General features: G+C 39.8%; 1 protein-coding gene across 3 annotated transcripts in view; it reads left to right on the forward strand.

Annotated features, from left to right (window-relative positions):
* The first annotated feature begins 65 nt into the window (after positions 1-65).
* The window catches only part of TMCO3 (transmembrane and coiled-coil domains 3), a 33785-nt gene continuing 16782 nt past the window's right edge, over positions 66-17068 (forward strand). For all 3 annotated transcript variants that reach the window (XR_010355658.1, XM_064407868.1, XM_064407869.1), the window contains exons 1-9: positions 66-195; positions 2766-3308; positions 7815-7994; positions 9633-9824; positions 10615-10743; positions 13543-13635; positions 14726-14912; positions 15874-15991; positions 16585-16780. Coding sequence is in view for 2 of the 3 variants with exons in the window: in XM_064407868.1 (XP_064263938.1) it covers positions 2862-3308; positions 7815-7994; positions 9633-9824; positions 10615-10743; positions 13543-13635; positions 14726-14912; positions 15874-15991; positions 16585-16780 (1542 nt within the window). In the remaining variant the exon portion in view is untranslated. The remainder of the gene's footprint in view (positions 196-2765; positions 3309-7814; positions 7995-9632; positions 9825-10614; positions 10744-13542; positions 13636-14725; positions 14913-15873; positions 15992-16584; positions 16781-17068) is intronic.

The following is a 17068-nucleotide window of genomic DNA, read 5'->3' on the forward strand; positions in this document are numbered from 1 at the left end:
AGCGCGGGTCCCGCCCAGCTGCGCTCCGAGGCGCCGCCCCGGCGCTCGAGCACCGGCGCGGGGCGAGGGGCGGCCGCAAGGACGGGGCTCCTCGGTGCCCTCCGCCAGCGGCCGCCGCCCACTAACACCCCTGCTCGCCGCCCTGCGATCCCGCCCTTCCCGCCCCGCCGCCGCCGGCCTTCCTCCGTCCCTCAGGTGAGCGTCGCTGCCGATGCGCCGGGTGGGGCGGCCGCCTCTTTTCCCCCGACCCTCCGCCGCCATGAGGGAGAGGCAGCCGGGCCGGCCCCCGCGCTCCGCGTAGCCCCTTCTGTTCTCCCCGTGTGCCCCGCCGTCCGTCCGCCCGCCGCAGGGAGCGGCGCCGGGAGCTGCCGCCGCGCTGAGGTGCGGGCACGGCCCCGCTGGCCTGCGGCTCCCGGCGAGGAGCTGGCACGGGAAAGGGGGCGAGGGAGGCGAGCCCACAGACCTGGAAGGACCCGCAAGAGCGGGCTGGAGGCAGGGTCCGGTATTATCAGCTTGATGAAACCTGGTGCTGCAGTGTCGTGTTCAGGAAGGAAAAAGGGGGAAGATGAGCTGCAATCCAGCAGGAAGCAAACGCTGTTTAAATAAGGACTCTCTCTCCGATTTGATACTTATTGGTGGTGAACGGAGAGGAGTGTTAGGTTTTTGCCTTGGTTTAGGGGGGTTTTGTTTTGTTTTTGTGCTCAGCATCACATAATTTATCTTTATTCCCTCACGAGCTTTTGAGCACTGTCCCAGGTGTCGCTCCTCTAAACAGTTTTCGCTAGCCAAGTAAAAAACACAGAAACAAAACTGCCCCCATGTGTGAGCCACAGTGCTAAGTTCGCACAGTGCAACAGGGAGTGAAGTTTGCTGATGTAAATCTCTGCTCAAAATGTAGTTATGTGGTTTGATGTACCACGTAAGACATGCAGTGGAGTCTTTAACTCACCTTGGGTATACACTGGGTGTCTTTTACTTGCCTTGCATATACACTGGGTGTTTTATTCTCCCTCTTTCTTGCAAAAATAGGTTGTAATATATATTTTAAAAAAAATCTCTGCCAAGCCTACTAAACAGGAAGAGCATTCATTTGTACATATGAAGAAATATTTCCTTAAATTTCACTCTAGAACTTTGCCAGATGGTGAGGATTGTTATTTTCCTGATTCCTTAAAAGTAGTAAGACCCACAGCTTTATCAAAGTTCTGAAATGTGTGTACTTTATTATTTTTTGACATTATACTGATGTGATATGATTTTGCTATTTTGATTGCCTTTTCAGTTCTTAATTTTAAATGTTGTAGTTCTTTGTGTTATTAAACCCTAGCCCACAGTCAACTAATAGTAACTGAATACTTTGGGTCGCATTTTATGCACTGAAAAAAGAAATAAACCAACCCACAGACAGATTTTCTCATTTCTCTCTGAAACAGAGATGGGAGGGTGTTTAACAAATGAAAGGAGAGCATGACTGTGCTTGCCATGTTCCCTTCCCATGGAATCCAGAATGGCCTGGGTTGGAAGGGACCGTAAAGACCAATGGCTCCAACCCCTGTGCCATGGGCAGGGACATCTACTGCTAGACCGGGCTGCTCAGAGCTCATTCCATGTACTGATGATGGCTGGCTTGGATATCTGGGACTGTGACTGCTACTGCCTTGTAGGAAAACAAGGTTCTCTCTCAGGCAGACTGCTTCCAGATGACTGTGTCCATGTATTGGTTCCTGATTAAGGCTGCAGCCCCAATGATGAAGAATAACTAAATTTTTAGGGAAATACCTGCTGTATTGATGATCTGTTAACATGTTGTGTGTGATGTGAATTTTTAGAATGCCAAGTACAAAATTTTATATATAGTGTGTAACTTTGTGGTGTGAGGGTTTTTTTTGAAGGTCTTTATGTTTGTTTGGATTTTTTAAAAGAAAATATAGCTGTTGTTTTGTGCAATAATGTCAGTAGTTCCTTCTAGGTTCTGAGGGAAGGAAATTAGTTTTTAAATTCCATCCTGCTTGGTGTTGAAATACAGCAGTTTAATTACAGATTTTCAAGTAGTTGCTGGGAAATGAACTTATGAATTAATTGATTTAGTATTTTTGTAATTTACTTTAAAATCTTGAAAATCCGTAATAGGTTTAGAAGTAAAGTACCTCAGGGCCCCACAGCCTTTCAGGTGAAGGACATCTTTGGTCCAAACTAGTAGCACTCAGAAGGCCAGGAAGTTTTGCTGTTGTTTCTTCCACAGTTATGATTTATAATGTAATCTGATTCAATTAGGTGTTTTCATTTTTATGTTTTGTTGAATGTGTGTAGTTGAATTTGTTAATGCTTCTGAGACTTTATAAATAACAAATTATTATAATACAATGTTTTGGGATAGGTTTTAGAAGAGACAGGAGATTTACTGGCAGCTAAGAATAGTGAGTTCTAGTGCTGGGTTGAAATGCAGCCTATGACATCATGGCCTGATATTTTTAAAGGCTTTTCTTTCCTGTGAGAAGTGCAGATGAGTACCATGTGAAGTGACTAAGCTTTCCAGTCACTGCTTATAAAACAAGATGTTATCTAGGAAATAGTCATAGGGAAGACAAAAATCTGTCAGTAACCTTGGACTGTTTCTTGGTTTTCATAAATGTTGAGCTAAGAGGACTCTATGTGTTCTGTTAAAGCTTGTGGTGCTGGAGGCGGTCTTGGATTTATTTCCTACATTTGTTTGATCCAATGGCCCAACATTACCATGTTTGATAACGATTGGTGCTATCTTGCAGCCTGCTGTGCATGCTGGAGATGCAGAAACCATGTAGCAGAAAGCTTTGAGCAGCTGTGGATTATCAGTTTCTCCCAAGAGGAATATAAAGTGGAGGATGAAGGCGACTGGATTTATTTCCCTGTGGACGTTGGTTTCACTGCCTTGTGGCCCGTTAGCAAACCCCGCGGAGCGTGAAGATGTAGTGAAGCATGCAATAAAGCTGCACCGTGGGAAAGGAGCTGTTATCACTCAGAGGAAGCAGTGGGTGTTGGAGAGCTGCAGAAAACTGTCTGGTCTTCTTCGCCAAAAGAACGTCGTTCTCAACAAACTAAAAAATGCCATAAGAGCAGTTGAGAAGGATGCAGGACTGTCTGATGAAGAGAAACTTTTTCAGGTGCACACCTTTGAAATTTTCCAAAAGGAGCTAAATGAAAGTGAAAACTCAGTATTTCAGGCAATCCATGGCCTCCAGAGAGCTCTACAGGGTGACTACAAAGATGTTGTAAATATGAAAGAAAGCAGTAGACAGAGACTGGAGGCCTTGAGAGAAGCTGCAATTAAGGTTGGTTTCCCCGTGTTTGTTACTAGAGTATTCATATTCTACTTGTGATTTTAACTTTATTATGGCACAGTTTGTCTGTTTTAATAAAAAAGGATATCTACATAAAACTTGCAATGTTTACTGTTTATTGAAGTATTTGTTTTCATTAGTAAATTTACAAGTAATTCTGTTGTAGAGCATAAAACGTATTAGTAGTCAGTAGTTCTTATCTCAAAGCTGAGCATAATCATAAGACCTATGGCAAGTATAATGTTAAAGGGAGAGGGATAAGAAGAGTGAATCAGTACACATAGCACAGTTGCACTAGACAAGCCAGTGGCATTAGCTGAGTAGAAATAATGCCATCAAATGGTGAAATACTAAGGGGTTTTTTTCCATTTTAAATGAGAATTGCTCAATCAAAGTCCGCAGTTAAAACAGAATGACTTGCTGCCTTTCATATCCGTGTTTGTGTAGCCTGAGTAAAATGGACATGCAAAACAGTAGGTGACTAGATTTTTAAACTCAGTATTGCACTCCCAGCCTAAGAAATGCAGGTTTGAAATGCAGTGCTTCCAAGAAAGAGTCAGCTGAAATAACTTTGTCAAGAAAAAACACGGATGAGTAACAGTTGAACACAGATATTCATGGAAAGTTTGAGTTCCCATGTCCTGTTAGGTTGAGCACAATCTGCCAGTGTCTTCTGCACTTGGTAGTGCTCAGACTGTGTACTGGGTCTGCAATTGAGAGAAAATGCAATTTAATGTATTTGGTATTTAAATTGCTCTTTTCCTTTCTCTACTCCTCAACCACTGGAGGAATATATTAGGAATTTTCATTGTTTTCTGTCTTCCAAAATAAGAGGTTGCCCTTGCACAAGGGAGCAAGAGAAGGAATAAAAATGTAATTGGCATTTAGCATTTGAGTTGTGAGAGTCTCTGAAGAGCATTTGTGCTAAGAAATGTGCAGGCCTTGACAGGTGAAGCTGGAAAGAAGTTATTTGCAGTAAAGGTGTCCAGTGAATAGTGCCAAGATAGGCTGGTAGAAGTAGAAATTAGGATGTAAACTTGGCAGACTGGAGTGATTCTGTGCAGTGGAAATGAAGAGTGAATTACAACAAATTTGAATAGAGAATAATTTGGATCTAGATGTATTCTGATGAACTACTTTATATGACTTGTATAGTGATATTTTATGGCAGCCCCTGCTGCATAGAAATGTTATAGAAATTGTCATGAGCTTTACTTGGTTTTCTACCTTTTTACTTTCTCAGAGCTTGTAAAATAGCAGCAGTGAGGCATTCCAGAACCTTCTTTCCCATTTACCTAATTGTTGGTAATGTTACTGTAAAATAATGAAATAATTTATTCTTGAACTTGAGAATGGTGATTCTTCTAGAAGGAGGCCTTTGTGTACAATGATATGGTTTAGAGGTGTGTCCTGTCAAAAGTTTACTTCTGCTGAAGTGGATCTTGCAGGCTTTTTTTGTATTTAAAAAATATTTACTTGAGTGAGCAATCTTTTGCACCTTCCTTCTTATGCCATGCATGTGGTATTTAAACAGAGTATTTGTAGTCCTAACCTTATAATTGTTGTATAAGGGGAAGCAAAAGATTTTAAAAAATGCATGCCAAAAAGATGAAAATTGCATGGGATACATTTGTTTTGGACTTGTTCTTAGTTCATAAGACACACATTAGGTCCAGCTTTGTCCCAGTTTCATTTTACTGTAACAATTATTTTGTTGGTGTACTCTTAGAGCATCTATTTTTTAAACAGTGAGTGAATGGAAAATACAAGTAACTGTAGGGGGTGCTGGACTCTTCCCTTTATTTCTGTTGAGTAGAAATTCTTGGAAGTCATTAGTGCTGGGATATGTATATGTCTGATGCATTTCTTGCTGGTTCTGCTGCTGTAAAAAGATACAGTGGGATCATTCATGGTATATGGCAGGGGGAAGTAAGAAAGAAGCACTGAAGATGATTTCTGCCTTCTTTTGCTCCAGGATCCTGTTTGGAAGTTCAGGAAAAAAAGTAACAAAATCTTACCTACTTTTTAATTAGCTTCTAATTTCTCTGATACCTTCTAATCAGACATGGGTGGAAAAAAATTACTTAAAAGTATTGCAAAGATGCAACATCTTCTGCTTGTGCTTTTGTCTCTGAATACATACTGGAGTGCAACAGCAACTCTGCATTCTGAGTCAGCATTGCCCCAAGGTCTTAATCTTCATTTTGCTCATATGTTTTCAGGCGTTCCTATTAAGTACACAATCCTTATCTGTATTGCTTTTCTTAAGAGGTGGCTTGTTATCCTCGTGATCAGGTGTCTCCAATCCCAGCCTGAGTTGCAGAACAGTGTTTGTACTGTGATGCACTTCTGCTTAGCATGTAGCAGGCTGTTTGAATTAACTCATGCTTTCTGTGGACACCATTGCCTGTGGTTGTCCCAGTCTACTGCTGTCACATTTGTCTCTTGGTGGAAACAGATGCCACTTTAATGGACTACAAAAACTTTAATCTTTGTTAATTGTAGGAGCTTGAAGCTAAACTCTTATTTTTTCAAAGCTTTTCTACCTTGTTATCTTGGGAAACTTCTTTTAAATTAGAGATGATTTTTTTATATAGTTTGCCTATAGCTCTGTTCAGCCTGTTTGTCTTGGCCAGTGGAAAGGACTGGGATGGGCTCCTTGCTCCAAAACCTCTTCTATTTTTGAGGGGAAAGAATCTTACCATTATCAATTTCACTTTGTGTTCTAAGTTGTTGCTGAATTAGCAGAGAATCTGCAGCTCATATGGGGGCTGTTTCTTACATCTTTTGAGCTATGTCTGCTAGCAGAGAGCAACACATAGGAAATGTTTTTCCTTGAGGCTGTATGAGAATGACTGTGTCTCCTACTTATGTGTTGCATAAGAACTAATTGTTGACATTGGGCCAAACGCATTAATAGTTACATTCTTCCCAGCTCCAGTTATTTTGGGCTCTGGGTAACTTTCACCATGAGGGTGTAACTATGATAGTTCTAAACACCAGCAGACACCAGTGCTGTGGTTTCCTCACAGTCAGAGGCATTCATCCGACTGTCAGGATTTTAAAGGGTTCGGCTGCAGTCACTGGTTGTACTGAACAGATTCTTCTCTTGGCATCAAGGAATTGACTGAATTATGAGCATGTTCTTGCAGGTTCCAAGGGGAAAAATGTCCATCTGCAAATGTGTGGAGGAGGAGATACTGCAGTTATTTAAGCATAGGTGTTTAGGACCATATAATAAGCTCAGGTTATTGAAGATATCTATGGAGGGTAGGCAGATAAAATACACAACCTATGGGAGATCTGTGTTCTCTGATTTCTAACTGGGCGTGGCAGGGGCATCTGGGGACAACAACTTGTGTTTTCTGGGAATTGAGTCAGACCTATAGATTGCTTGCATTATTTTGCCTGGGGTTTTATTTTTTTCTTTTTAACAATATTAGCTTTTTAAAAGAGCAGAAGAAGGGTCTCATCCAGGTATTCTCAGCAACCTGAACCTAACTGAAAGGAAGGAGTGCTGCCCTTCTGTGTGTTTCCTTATAGCTGTTCTTTCAACAATCTTTAAAAGAATAGAGACATGCAAAGGAAAGAATCTTTTTTCCCCAAAACCCTCAAGTTGTTCTCTGTCAATACACAGTATTCTGTTTGGTTACTGTCATGGTAACTCTGTAAAAGGTGTTAGCCCCAGTTGTTAGTAAATTAAGCTTTTTAGTTCTCTTTTTGAACCTGAAACATCATAACTTTATCAGGGAAATTACTGAAATATTTTCACACCGTATCAAACCATATCAGCATATTTTCTCTTTTTACTTCAGAAACCAAGTAATTTCAGAAGTTGTCAGTGCAAGCTGATAAGAGGCCCAAACTGAAATAGGGTGAAAAGGGTGTTTTAATTCTGATAGGAAAAGTGCTTTTTGGGAAACATGAACAGGAAGCTTGGCTAGAGTGATTGGCTGCTCATCTCTACCGCAGCTCTTCTTTTCATCCTGTTTCCACAGTTATTGTAATTTTTGAAAACCATAAACAGACCTCTTCCTATGTTTATAAAAGGGCTTATAAAATTAAGATTCATTGTGCTTTACATCTAATTTGTTTGTTTGTTGTAGATAGTATGGTTATGCTTTCAAGTTATTATGCTTCTCTTCAAAAGCACGAAGTTGTAAACTTTATTTGGCTCTGAAATGTTTCCTAGAGTTTCTCGTAGTAAATCCTTTCTTGTATTTTCTGGATCATAACCTTGGGGCAGGTCTGCTGTTTAATGTAATAGAAAAGGCTATTGGTGGATATTTGGTTTGGTTGTTTTGTTTTCTTGCCCACTTACCCAATGAAAATTGGCACAAGAAAAATCAATCTTTAAATATCTTCATGACGTCTGTATTGCTTTTGCAATTCCACTGATAAAATGTTTTGTGTCAAAAGAAGCACACATTTATGTCAAATGTTTTTTCTGCTCAAAGGCCTGCCAACACTTTATCTGTGTGTTGTATAATTCAACAGGAAGAAATGGAATATGTTGAACTCTTAGCAGCAGAGAAACACCAGGTTGAAGCCCTTAAGAACATGCAGCACCAAAACAAAAGCCTGTCGATGCTTGATGAAATTCTGGAAGATGTCAGGAAGGCAGCTGATAGATTGGAAGAGGAAATAGAAGAGCATGCCTTTGATGACAACAAATCTGTAAGTGATGCTTTAGACTCAGTCATTTCATTGGAGTGTATTTATTTATAGTTGATGTTTGCCCTGTGTGTATCTCTTGTGTTATATAGTTGTTAGGGTTTTAGTGTTTGTTGAAGAGTGAGCAAACAGGAGTAACTGCTCCTTTTTGCTAGTGATTTCTGTAGTTTTGATTTGAAAGTGCTCCCTGCAGCTGCCACTTTGACAGGCCCAAGTGTGGTAATCTGAGTGATACAGCCCGTGATAGATATGGCATCTCTGTGGTGGTGGGGATTGTGGTGGTTGGACTTGGCAGGATATGGAGTTACCGTGTTCAGCATTGTCTCCACTTCTTAATTTTCTTGAGAAAGTTACGGGACAGCAAGAATCCTTGCAGTTGGTTTTCCCAGTCTGAGAAAATATATATTTTTTGAAGGAAAAATCTGAAATGTGTTTGGGATGTTACATTCTTCCATGTCTGACTTCCTCTGTGTTTTGTACCTTGGCCTATCTGCACTGCTCCTTGTTTTTATGCTGCATGATGGGACAGTATCCTTCAGGCAAGGCTATATGTCTCTAGGGCCAGGAATACGTCAGTTTATTCTAGTGTCCCATTTGTCCATCCTCAAATAGGCTCCCTAAATTGGCCCTGTTTGCATAAACAACAAGGGTTACAGTTTATTTGGCTTCTGCTCTTGGGAGGTTTTTATCGATTTCCAGGTTGACTCCCAAGGTGGGCATAGCTCTTGAGTTCTGCTGAGGAGGCAAAATCAGTTTCTGTGCAGCAGAAAGCCAAGCCGTGTGTGGTTTTGTTGGTGTTTTTTTGGTTTTTTTTTTTTTTTTTGGCAGGTTTTTTATTTCGCGTGCGGCAGATGCGAGCGGTGGTGCCCGTGGGGGCCGGGCCGTGCCGGGCCGTGCCGGGCGGTGGGAGCGCCCTCTCCTGTCCCGCCCGGGGGGAGCGGCCCCGGCCGAGCCGAGCGGGCGCTCCCTGCGGCACCTGGAGCCAGCGCCGCCTGCTTCCGCTCTTCCTCCCTTCTTCCCTGCTCTTCTGCTTGTGGCTCCATCCCTGAAAGGAATCATGAAGTGCAGCCTTGAGCTCTATGTGCTTCTCCATCATTGCAAGGAACATTTTTTTAAACTAAAACGGTGGAATTTTAGACTAGAGAAGCGTTTATACAGTAATCGATATTCTGATAAAGACACAAGTTTCTGTTAAAATATAGCCAAATAGTGAAGTGTAGCAGGTAAAAAAAAAAAGAAATCTGCACTACAACCTGAGTTCAAGAATTGCTGTTCTGAGAAATAAAATCCTGAAAATAACTGGGTAGAAACAGTTCTTATAACATCACCTTCAAATTTACAGGATAGTGACCTTTTCTTAACTTGGAATGCAGTCTTTAGTTCAGATTTTTGTGATCTGAATATCACCTTGTAATCTCCAATTGGTTTTGTTCAAGGTAAGAAAATGTTACTTTTAAAGGCATCGAGTTTTGATAAAGAGATTGAAAGATTTTTAGAGAAGAAACCTGCAGTATTTTTAGTTGGTGTCAAAAAGTTCTGTAGAAACTTCAAGCACAGCTAATAGTTCTTCTGTTATTATGATATACTTAATTGACTCTCCTTTTTTTTGTTTGCTTGATTATTTGTTTTCGTTTTTTAAAGGTAAGAGGTGTAAACTTTGAAGCTGTTTTAAGGGTGGAAGAAGATGAAGCCAACTCCAAAAGAAATGCTTCAAAAAGAGAAGTAGAAGATGACTTAGGACTTAGTATGCTTATTGATTCTCAGAACAATCAGTATATCCTTACTAAACCCAGAGACTCAACCATTCCTCGTGCTGATCATCATTTCATAAAGGTAATAATTTTAGAGACATTCTTGTCATTCACTTCTGGATTTAGTCCCACAGGTTTGCATGTCAGTACTGTTTGGTTGGAGTGAGTATAGTTCCAGCATTTCTCTGCCTGAAGTTATCCCAGCATTCATGACTCCTCCATCTATGGTGATTCAGCCATGTCTTCCCTGCTCTTAGGTTTGTCTTCACAAGACTGATCATGATGCCACTCTGTGTTTTTATTTGGCCTCTCTTGTTGCACCTTTGAGGCACTGTCCCTTCTGTCAGACTACAAAGTGTTAAAGCTACTGCTGTGCTTAATAAGCCACTTGCATGTTGTCAGTAGAGAGAATTTCTGGTTGTGCCTTGTGATGAAAAAAGGGATACTGAAAAACACGTAGACATGGTAGAGTTTTGATTGTATTTGTGCTTTAAATAGAGTAACTGGATTGGGATTTTTGTTTTAATTGTAAAACCCAAAACAGTTCTGTTTCACCATCTTGTTTTAATGAAAGGTGTCATTCCACCCAGGAAATTGCCTACTTTCTATAATATATTTAAAATATTTATAAATTGATTTAAAGTCCCCCAGTTACTTAAGGTCAGTACCTCATCTGCTTCATCTGAAAAACTGCTGTGCTTACACCTACTAAAACATTGAAGTTAATTTACAGAAGTTTTGTTTTCGTTTCACGTGAAGTAGTCTACATTTAATTTTACAGTGCTATTTATCTTTTGAAAGATAATAGTCTTCAATTTTATCCTAAATTTGTGTCCTTTATATTAATGCCTTTATAAACCTTATGTATTTAGGATATTGTAACAATAGGAATGTTGTCTTTGCCGTGTGGCTGGCTGTGCACAACAATAGGATTGCCAACCATGTTTGGATATATCATCTGTGGAGTACTCTTAGGACCCTCAGGACTAAATAGTATCAAGGTAAGTGTGCAGGTTAGTTCTTGACTAATTTAATTCATTGAAATCTTTAAAAGTAGCTTTAAAAGGATATGGATAGGATAAAAGGATATAAGCCTCAAATGTATTTAAAAAAAAAAAAGATATCCCCAAACATGAACCTTTACAAGAGGAGAGCTTCAAATTTTATGTCTTTGAATAATTTTGTTTTCAATTATTTTTTTTCTCCTATAAAATTATGACAACTGTTGAAAGTGAAAACTGAAGGTTGTGTGTTGTGGAATTTTTATATCAGGTGGTTTTTTTTCTTTCTTTTTTTATTTTAATCATAAAACATCACAATTGGGAGCCAAATTATTTAAATGACATAAAATATACAGAAACTTACAAAAAGTTTCAGTGCTGACAATGGAGGAAGCATTTAAAACAAATAGTTCCCCAAGGAACATAGCTTGGTTTCTAGAGAGTTATTTTGCACTCTGTAGTGCTTTCATCCACCCTGGTCCCCTTATTCCTTTCCCAGTACCCTGCCCACATTCCTGAGGTCTTTTGAACCTTTTTAGCTCCATCACGTGTACCCTGGTTAGTGGCTCCTGTGAAACCGAGAGCTGTGGTTGGCTGGACGTGTTTTGATTAAGTGCTCTGGTGTGCATTAACAGATTGTTTAGCCAGCAGGCAAAACAGAACACATGCTAGGGCTGCACACTAATGTCTGCTTAAGTTGCACGTGTCTGTTACACTGATATCCATGAAACCACTTGGAACTTACTGTCTTTGCAACATCTGCTCCTCCATGGGCTTCTGTTGAAAATGATTGTTGAGCTCAAAAGTAGGGATTAGTAGAAATTGTAGGATTTTGTTGATCTTGTATTGGAAGAGATTATTTAATCTCAGCCTCTGTCTTGTATGTAATTTCTGGGTTGAGAATGTCTGGGAAGTTTGATCACTTAAGACTGAGAAACAAGATTGTAAGCTTGGCATGAGAAAGAGACCCAACAGCAAATTTCAGGACTCTTACATTGAAGAAGATGATGTGGTCAGAAGAGATATGAAAGATGTTTCTTAAGGGCAGTTTAAGTGACTTGCCTTTTTGTTGTGGAGCTGTGATTAAATGTTATTCATCTGGATAATACTCTTGTTGACTGGGTCTCTTTTCCATTTCCTAAAAAAGTTGAATGTCTGAGGAACTAAGAAGGCAGGCAGATTCTAATCTGGCAGAAAAGATGGTTTCCATCCCCACTTCTGTAAACCTTGTTTTCTTCTACTCTGGTCCATAAATACATAGAAAAGAAATACTAGGATTTTAGAGTAGAATTGACTATTCCAGTCAACTGCCTGAACAATTCAGGGCTCACCAAAAGTTAAAGCATATTTTTAAGGGTGTTGTCCAGATGTCTCTCAAACACTGACAAGCCTGGGGCATCAATCAGCTCTTTAGGAAGCATGTTCCAAGGTATCACCATCCTCTCAGAAAAGAAATGCCTCCTGATGTCCAGTCTGAACCTCTCCTGGGGCAGCTTTGAACCATTTCCACTCATCCTGTCAGTGCATAGCAGTGAGAAGAGCTTAGCACCTCCTTGTCCACTTCCTCTCCTCAGGAAGCTGTAGAGAATGATGAGGTTGCCCCTCATCCTGCTTTTCTCCAAGCTAGGCAAACCCAGAGTCCTTAGCTGTTCCTCACAGGACAATCCTTCCAGCCTTCCACCAGCTTTGTCCTCTTCTGGATGCATTCAAGGGCCTTCACATCCTCCTTCCATACTGGGGCCCAGAACTGCACACAGTGCTCCAGGTCAGGCCCGTGAGGTCTGAGGCCACACCAACACTGAATACAACAGGATAATTTTGAGTGACTGTGATGCTCTGTTTGATGCACCCCAGGATGGGGTTTGCCCTCTGCTGTCTCACACTGAGCCTGCTGTCCACCAGCACCCCCAGATCCCTCTGTGCAGGGCTGCTCTTCAGCCACTCCTCTCCTAATCCATACTTGTGCCTGGCATTACCCCATCCCAGGGGGATTAGAATCCAGTATTTTGAATAATTTCCTCATTGATACATACATGTATCTATTGAACAGAACTGGCCTGAGAGCCCTGAGGGTACACCAGTTGCCAGCCAGAAGTATGCCCATTTTTCTGTTGTGATGAGGAAGGCCACCACTTTTCTTGCCGTTGGATCCTTCTCTCTGTAGCACAAAGGCTGGTAATTGTGCTGGTCTGAGATGGATGTGTGGAGCCTGTAGGGTGGAGAACCACAGCAGCCACAGTCCAGCAGAAAGATACCAATAGACCAATAAAATAACTAGCCAGAAGTAGCTTGTGGAAGCAAGCCTTGGAGATTTAAGAGTACATGCATAAAACATAGCCTATTTTTTTTCAACCAGCAAGTAAGCTTACTGCTAAGGAAACTTTCCAGTCTGACCATTCACAAGGCTCTCTGCCTTCTTCACCTTCATGCCCTTGTTATCAAAGGTTTGTAGTTCACTGCCCCTTGTTGCAGGCTCCCACTGAGAGTTCAGTCTCCATCTCAATCTGCAGCTTGCCAGCCAAGCTACCTGGATCAGTTCCTCAACACTTACCAAGATCAATGCACATGTGCACTTTGGGTGACCAGCAGTCTCCCACCAAATTACTGCCTAGTATCAGCCAGGTGATGGGAAAAATAATTGCACTCCAAAGGTGTTCTGGGAACTTTTGATGTCATAGGAACAGCAAGTGAACTACCTGTGGAAACATAATGAGAATCAGTTTGTTTTGTAGCGTACTCATAATTTTGTATCATAAGTAGACTGTTGTGCACTGATATTTTTCTTTTTGTTTTCCTAAGTCTATTGTACAGGTGGAGACGTTAGGAGAGTTTGGTGTATTCTTCACTCTCTTTCTAGTTGGTCTGGAATTTTCTCCTGAAAGATTAAGAAAGGTATTTTTTATAATATCTCTGTGTTAAGGGATTTAATTGCTAATTACTGAAACTGCAGATTTCAGTTATATTTTAGATTTTTACATACTCCCTACAATACACTGGTGTAGCTTTATACATTTTTGAAAAGACAAATATGACATTTGCTTCTGCTCTTTGGAACGAACAGAATGCATTATTTATTCAGTGCCTCAAAAAAACCTACATTTACTCCCTATTTCAGTAAAACAGTTTGATTACTAGAAAAATCTCTTACAGTTTGACAGTCCACCTCTGCTTTATTTTAACATGCAGTAATGTGCAGTTGCTGTTATGGAGTGTCAGGGATGTTTGCCATTCCTGTTATAAAAAAATCTGAAAGTTTAAGTACTCCAAACTGAATTGATAATACATACTCCATTGGCTAATAAACTGATTAAGCAAGTATGTTGACATAATCTGGAATATTAAATTATGTGGCCACCAGAATTCAGCAAAAACTACAAGTTTCTTTTGATCTTCATTTAAAAAGAAAATATTATAAATCACCTAGAGTTTTAGTTGTGGAAAATGCGGCTACAAATATGTGAAGAATTGCATTGTGTGATCTGTTCCTAAACTGATGGTTGTGAGTTTATGATACTGGAAAAGCTTTAATTGAAATATGTTACAATTTATGACCATTTAGCTTAATCTGCTGTTTCTAGTCCATCTAAAGTCCAAGATAAAAATCAGTAATTCAAGGCTTCCTAAACTGTAGTAGGTAAATTGCAGCTTCACATTTGCTTCTGCACTAGTTTGGGGCAGGTTACTGGTATTGGTACTGGTATTGGTGTATTGTATGTATTTCAACACTTACTGGATCATTTGGCCCTTAGTTTCTCCTTGAGCTTTGGGAAATTCACCTGATTTCTGGCAGGGAGTCCTTTGGAGTACAATATTTACTCAGTATTGTAAGCTGGGAGTTTTAGGTGATCTAGTGTGACAGTCCATTACTCTGTGACCCAGTATGACAGTCCCAGATCACACATCTTTACAATGTTTTTCATTGCAAATAAGTAGTTAACTTAGCAATGAGAAAAGTGTCATAAGAACTTGTTTTCTTCCCAAGGTATGGAAAATATCATTGCAAGGACCCTGCTACATGACAGTTCTGATGATTGCCTTTGGTTTACTATGGGGGCACTTGCTCCAAATTAGACCAACACAGAGTGTCTTCATTTCCACTTGTTTGTCTTTGTCAAGCACACCACTGGTGTCCAGATTTCTTGCAGGTAGTGTTCGAGGAGATAAAGAGGGTGAGTATGACTTTAAATATGGACTACTGTAGTATCTAATAAAAGTTGAAAGAAGTTGACTTTGTAATACTACAAGAGAAGCTAGTTAAAAAAAAAAAAAAACAAAAAACCAAAACAAACCCACTCTTAAGCCTGGTTTATAAAAAATCATCCTTATTTAACACTGGCCAGTGTTGTGTGTATTCTTGCTAGGAATTGTACTTGATTTGTACATAGCCGGTCCTCTTTGGGCAAAGACAGTGTAGTACAACCATTGTAGTACTCTCCATTGAGAACTGACTTTACTGAGTATCTGGAATCCTTGAACTTCTTAAGAGGTTACCAGATTAGCCTACTGCTACCTGTCATCAGGGCAGAAAGGTTAATTAAAAAAATTCACATCCTTCTTCAGGAAACAGAAACCAGTTCTGATGGTCTTTCATAGCTAATAGCTCTTCAAATAAGGACCTTCAAGGGCCATATTTCTAGCTTCTCAAATACTTCTAAATGTTTCCTTTTGAAAGTTTTGACATTGTGCTTTCTTCCACTTAAATCTCCCTCATACAAATTGTGTTCAAGTACTCCTCACCCTCTAGAATATTCATTCTAATGCCAGAATTCAAGGTGTATATTTTACACATGCTGGCTCGAATGTGTGTCTTCAGAATAAAGTCTGTATACTCTCAGTAGAGGAATTATACTCAGTGTGTAACTAGTGCTTAACTGCTAAGCAAAGTCTGTGTTTTAATTGTGTAACAGAAATTTAATATTAATACTTTGTGTTTTAGTATGTCTTCATAGATACATTTTAATTTACCTATTTATGGGGTAAAAAAAAATCGTAAACTGCTTTGAATGACCTCCAACCTATTACAACCTATATTGGGCTTCCATTTGATTAAGCCTTTTCTAGATTTATGAGCATTTGCAAACATTCGTAGTTTCTGATGGCTGTTTCCATGACCACTTTGCTGGTGTACAGGGGATATTGACTACAGCAGCGTACTGCTTGGCATGTTGGTGATGCAGGATGTGCAGCTTGGTTTATTTATAGCTGTCATGCCTACGCTTATTCAAGCAGGAGTGAGCACATATTCCAGGTAAAAAAAATCATTGTATGGATCTTCCCTCTACCCCTTGCAATTAGTATGTAGATTGTCAATATGAATGTGAAAGCACTGCAGTTAATGTCAGTTCCATAGAAAACAGGTGCTCTGTTCAGTGAGATTTCCTTTACTGTTCCTACTTGTCGTGAAGTAGAAACCTGTAGTAGTCATCTGAAAGTAGTTGTATGAAAATAATCTCCTTGCTACAGCTGCGTTAATCCTGTGTGGTAATTAAAATTTTGAGTGAAAAGTTTGTTACTGTAAAAAAAAAAGGTAATTTCTTCACTCTACTTTATTCCTGCAGGGCACGTTTTTGTCAAAGACTAAGTGACAGTATTATTGTGCCTAATGGCTTACCTTGGAGATTAGTCAATGAAAATCTTTATGAGTCAACATGGAAGTAAATTCTAGACTGTAAAAGAGGTTTCTGGGCACTCTGCAGATTTAGTCTTAATCTTGTTTGCTAATGTATCTAAATACCTTCTTGATTTGAGCATTTATGGAATTAGGTATTTTCATTTATGGGGAACTGGTTGGGAAGTATGAAAGCACTTGAAAGAAACTTTTTGTTTGTTCTTCTCTTCCAGCATTTTCAAGGAAATTCTGAGAATACTGGTACTGATTGGCCAAATTCTGTTTTTTCTGGCTGCTGTTTTTCTTCTATGTCTTGTTATAAAGACTTATCTCATAGGACCGTATTACCGCAAGTTGCACACAGAAAGCAAAGGGAATAAAGAAATCCTCATTCTAGGAATAACTGCATTCACCTTCCTTATGTTAACGGTAATCTTTTGAATTGATAAAACATTTTTATACGTGTGGTAGCTTACTTCATCAGTATCACAAAAGCCATCACACATAGTGTTATTGTATATACATGTGCCTCTGTAATTATCTGGTTTTAAATTGTTTTAAAACAACCCCTAAATGTGCAGATGATTCCTGCATTATAGCACAGATGAGTAAGAAGAGATACAATTTGAGTGTGAATCAGCTGAAATTCTGCTGTTAACTTTTAATACAGCCAGTTTAGGAATCATATCTGAGTTTTAATTGTGATCTACTTCATGT

Source organism: Passer domesticus, chromosome 2 (genome assembly GCF_036417665.1).
Source record: "Passer domesticus isolate bPasDom1 chromosome 2, bPasDom1.hap1, whole genome shotgun sequence".
Classification (NCBI taxonomy): Eukaryota; Metazoa; Chordata; class Aves; order Passeriformes; family Passeridae; genus Passer; species Passer domesticus.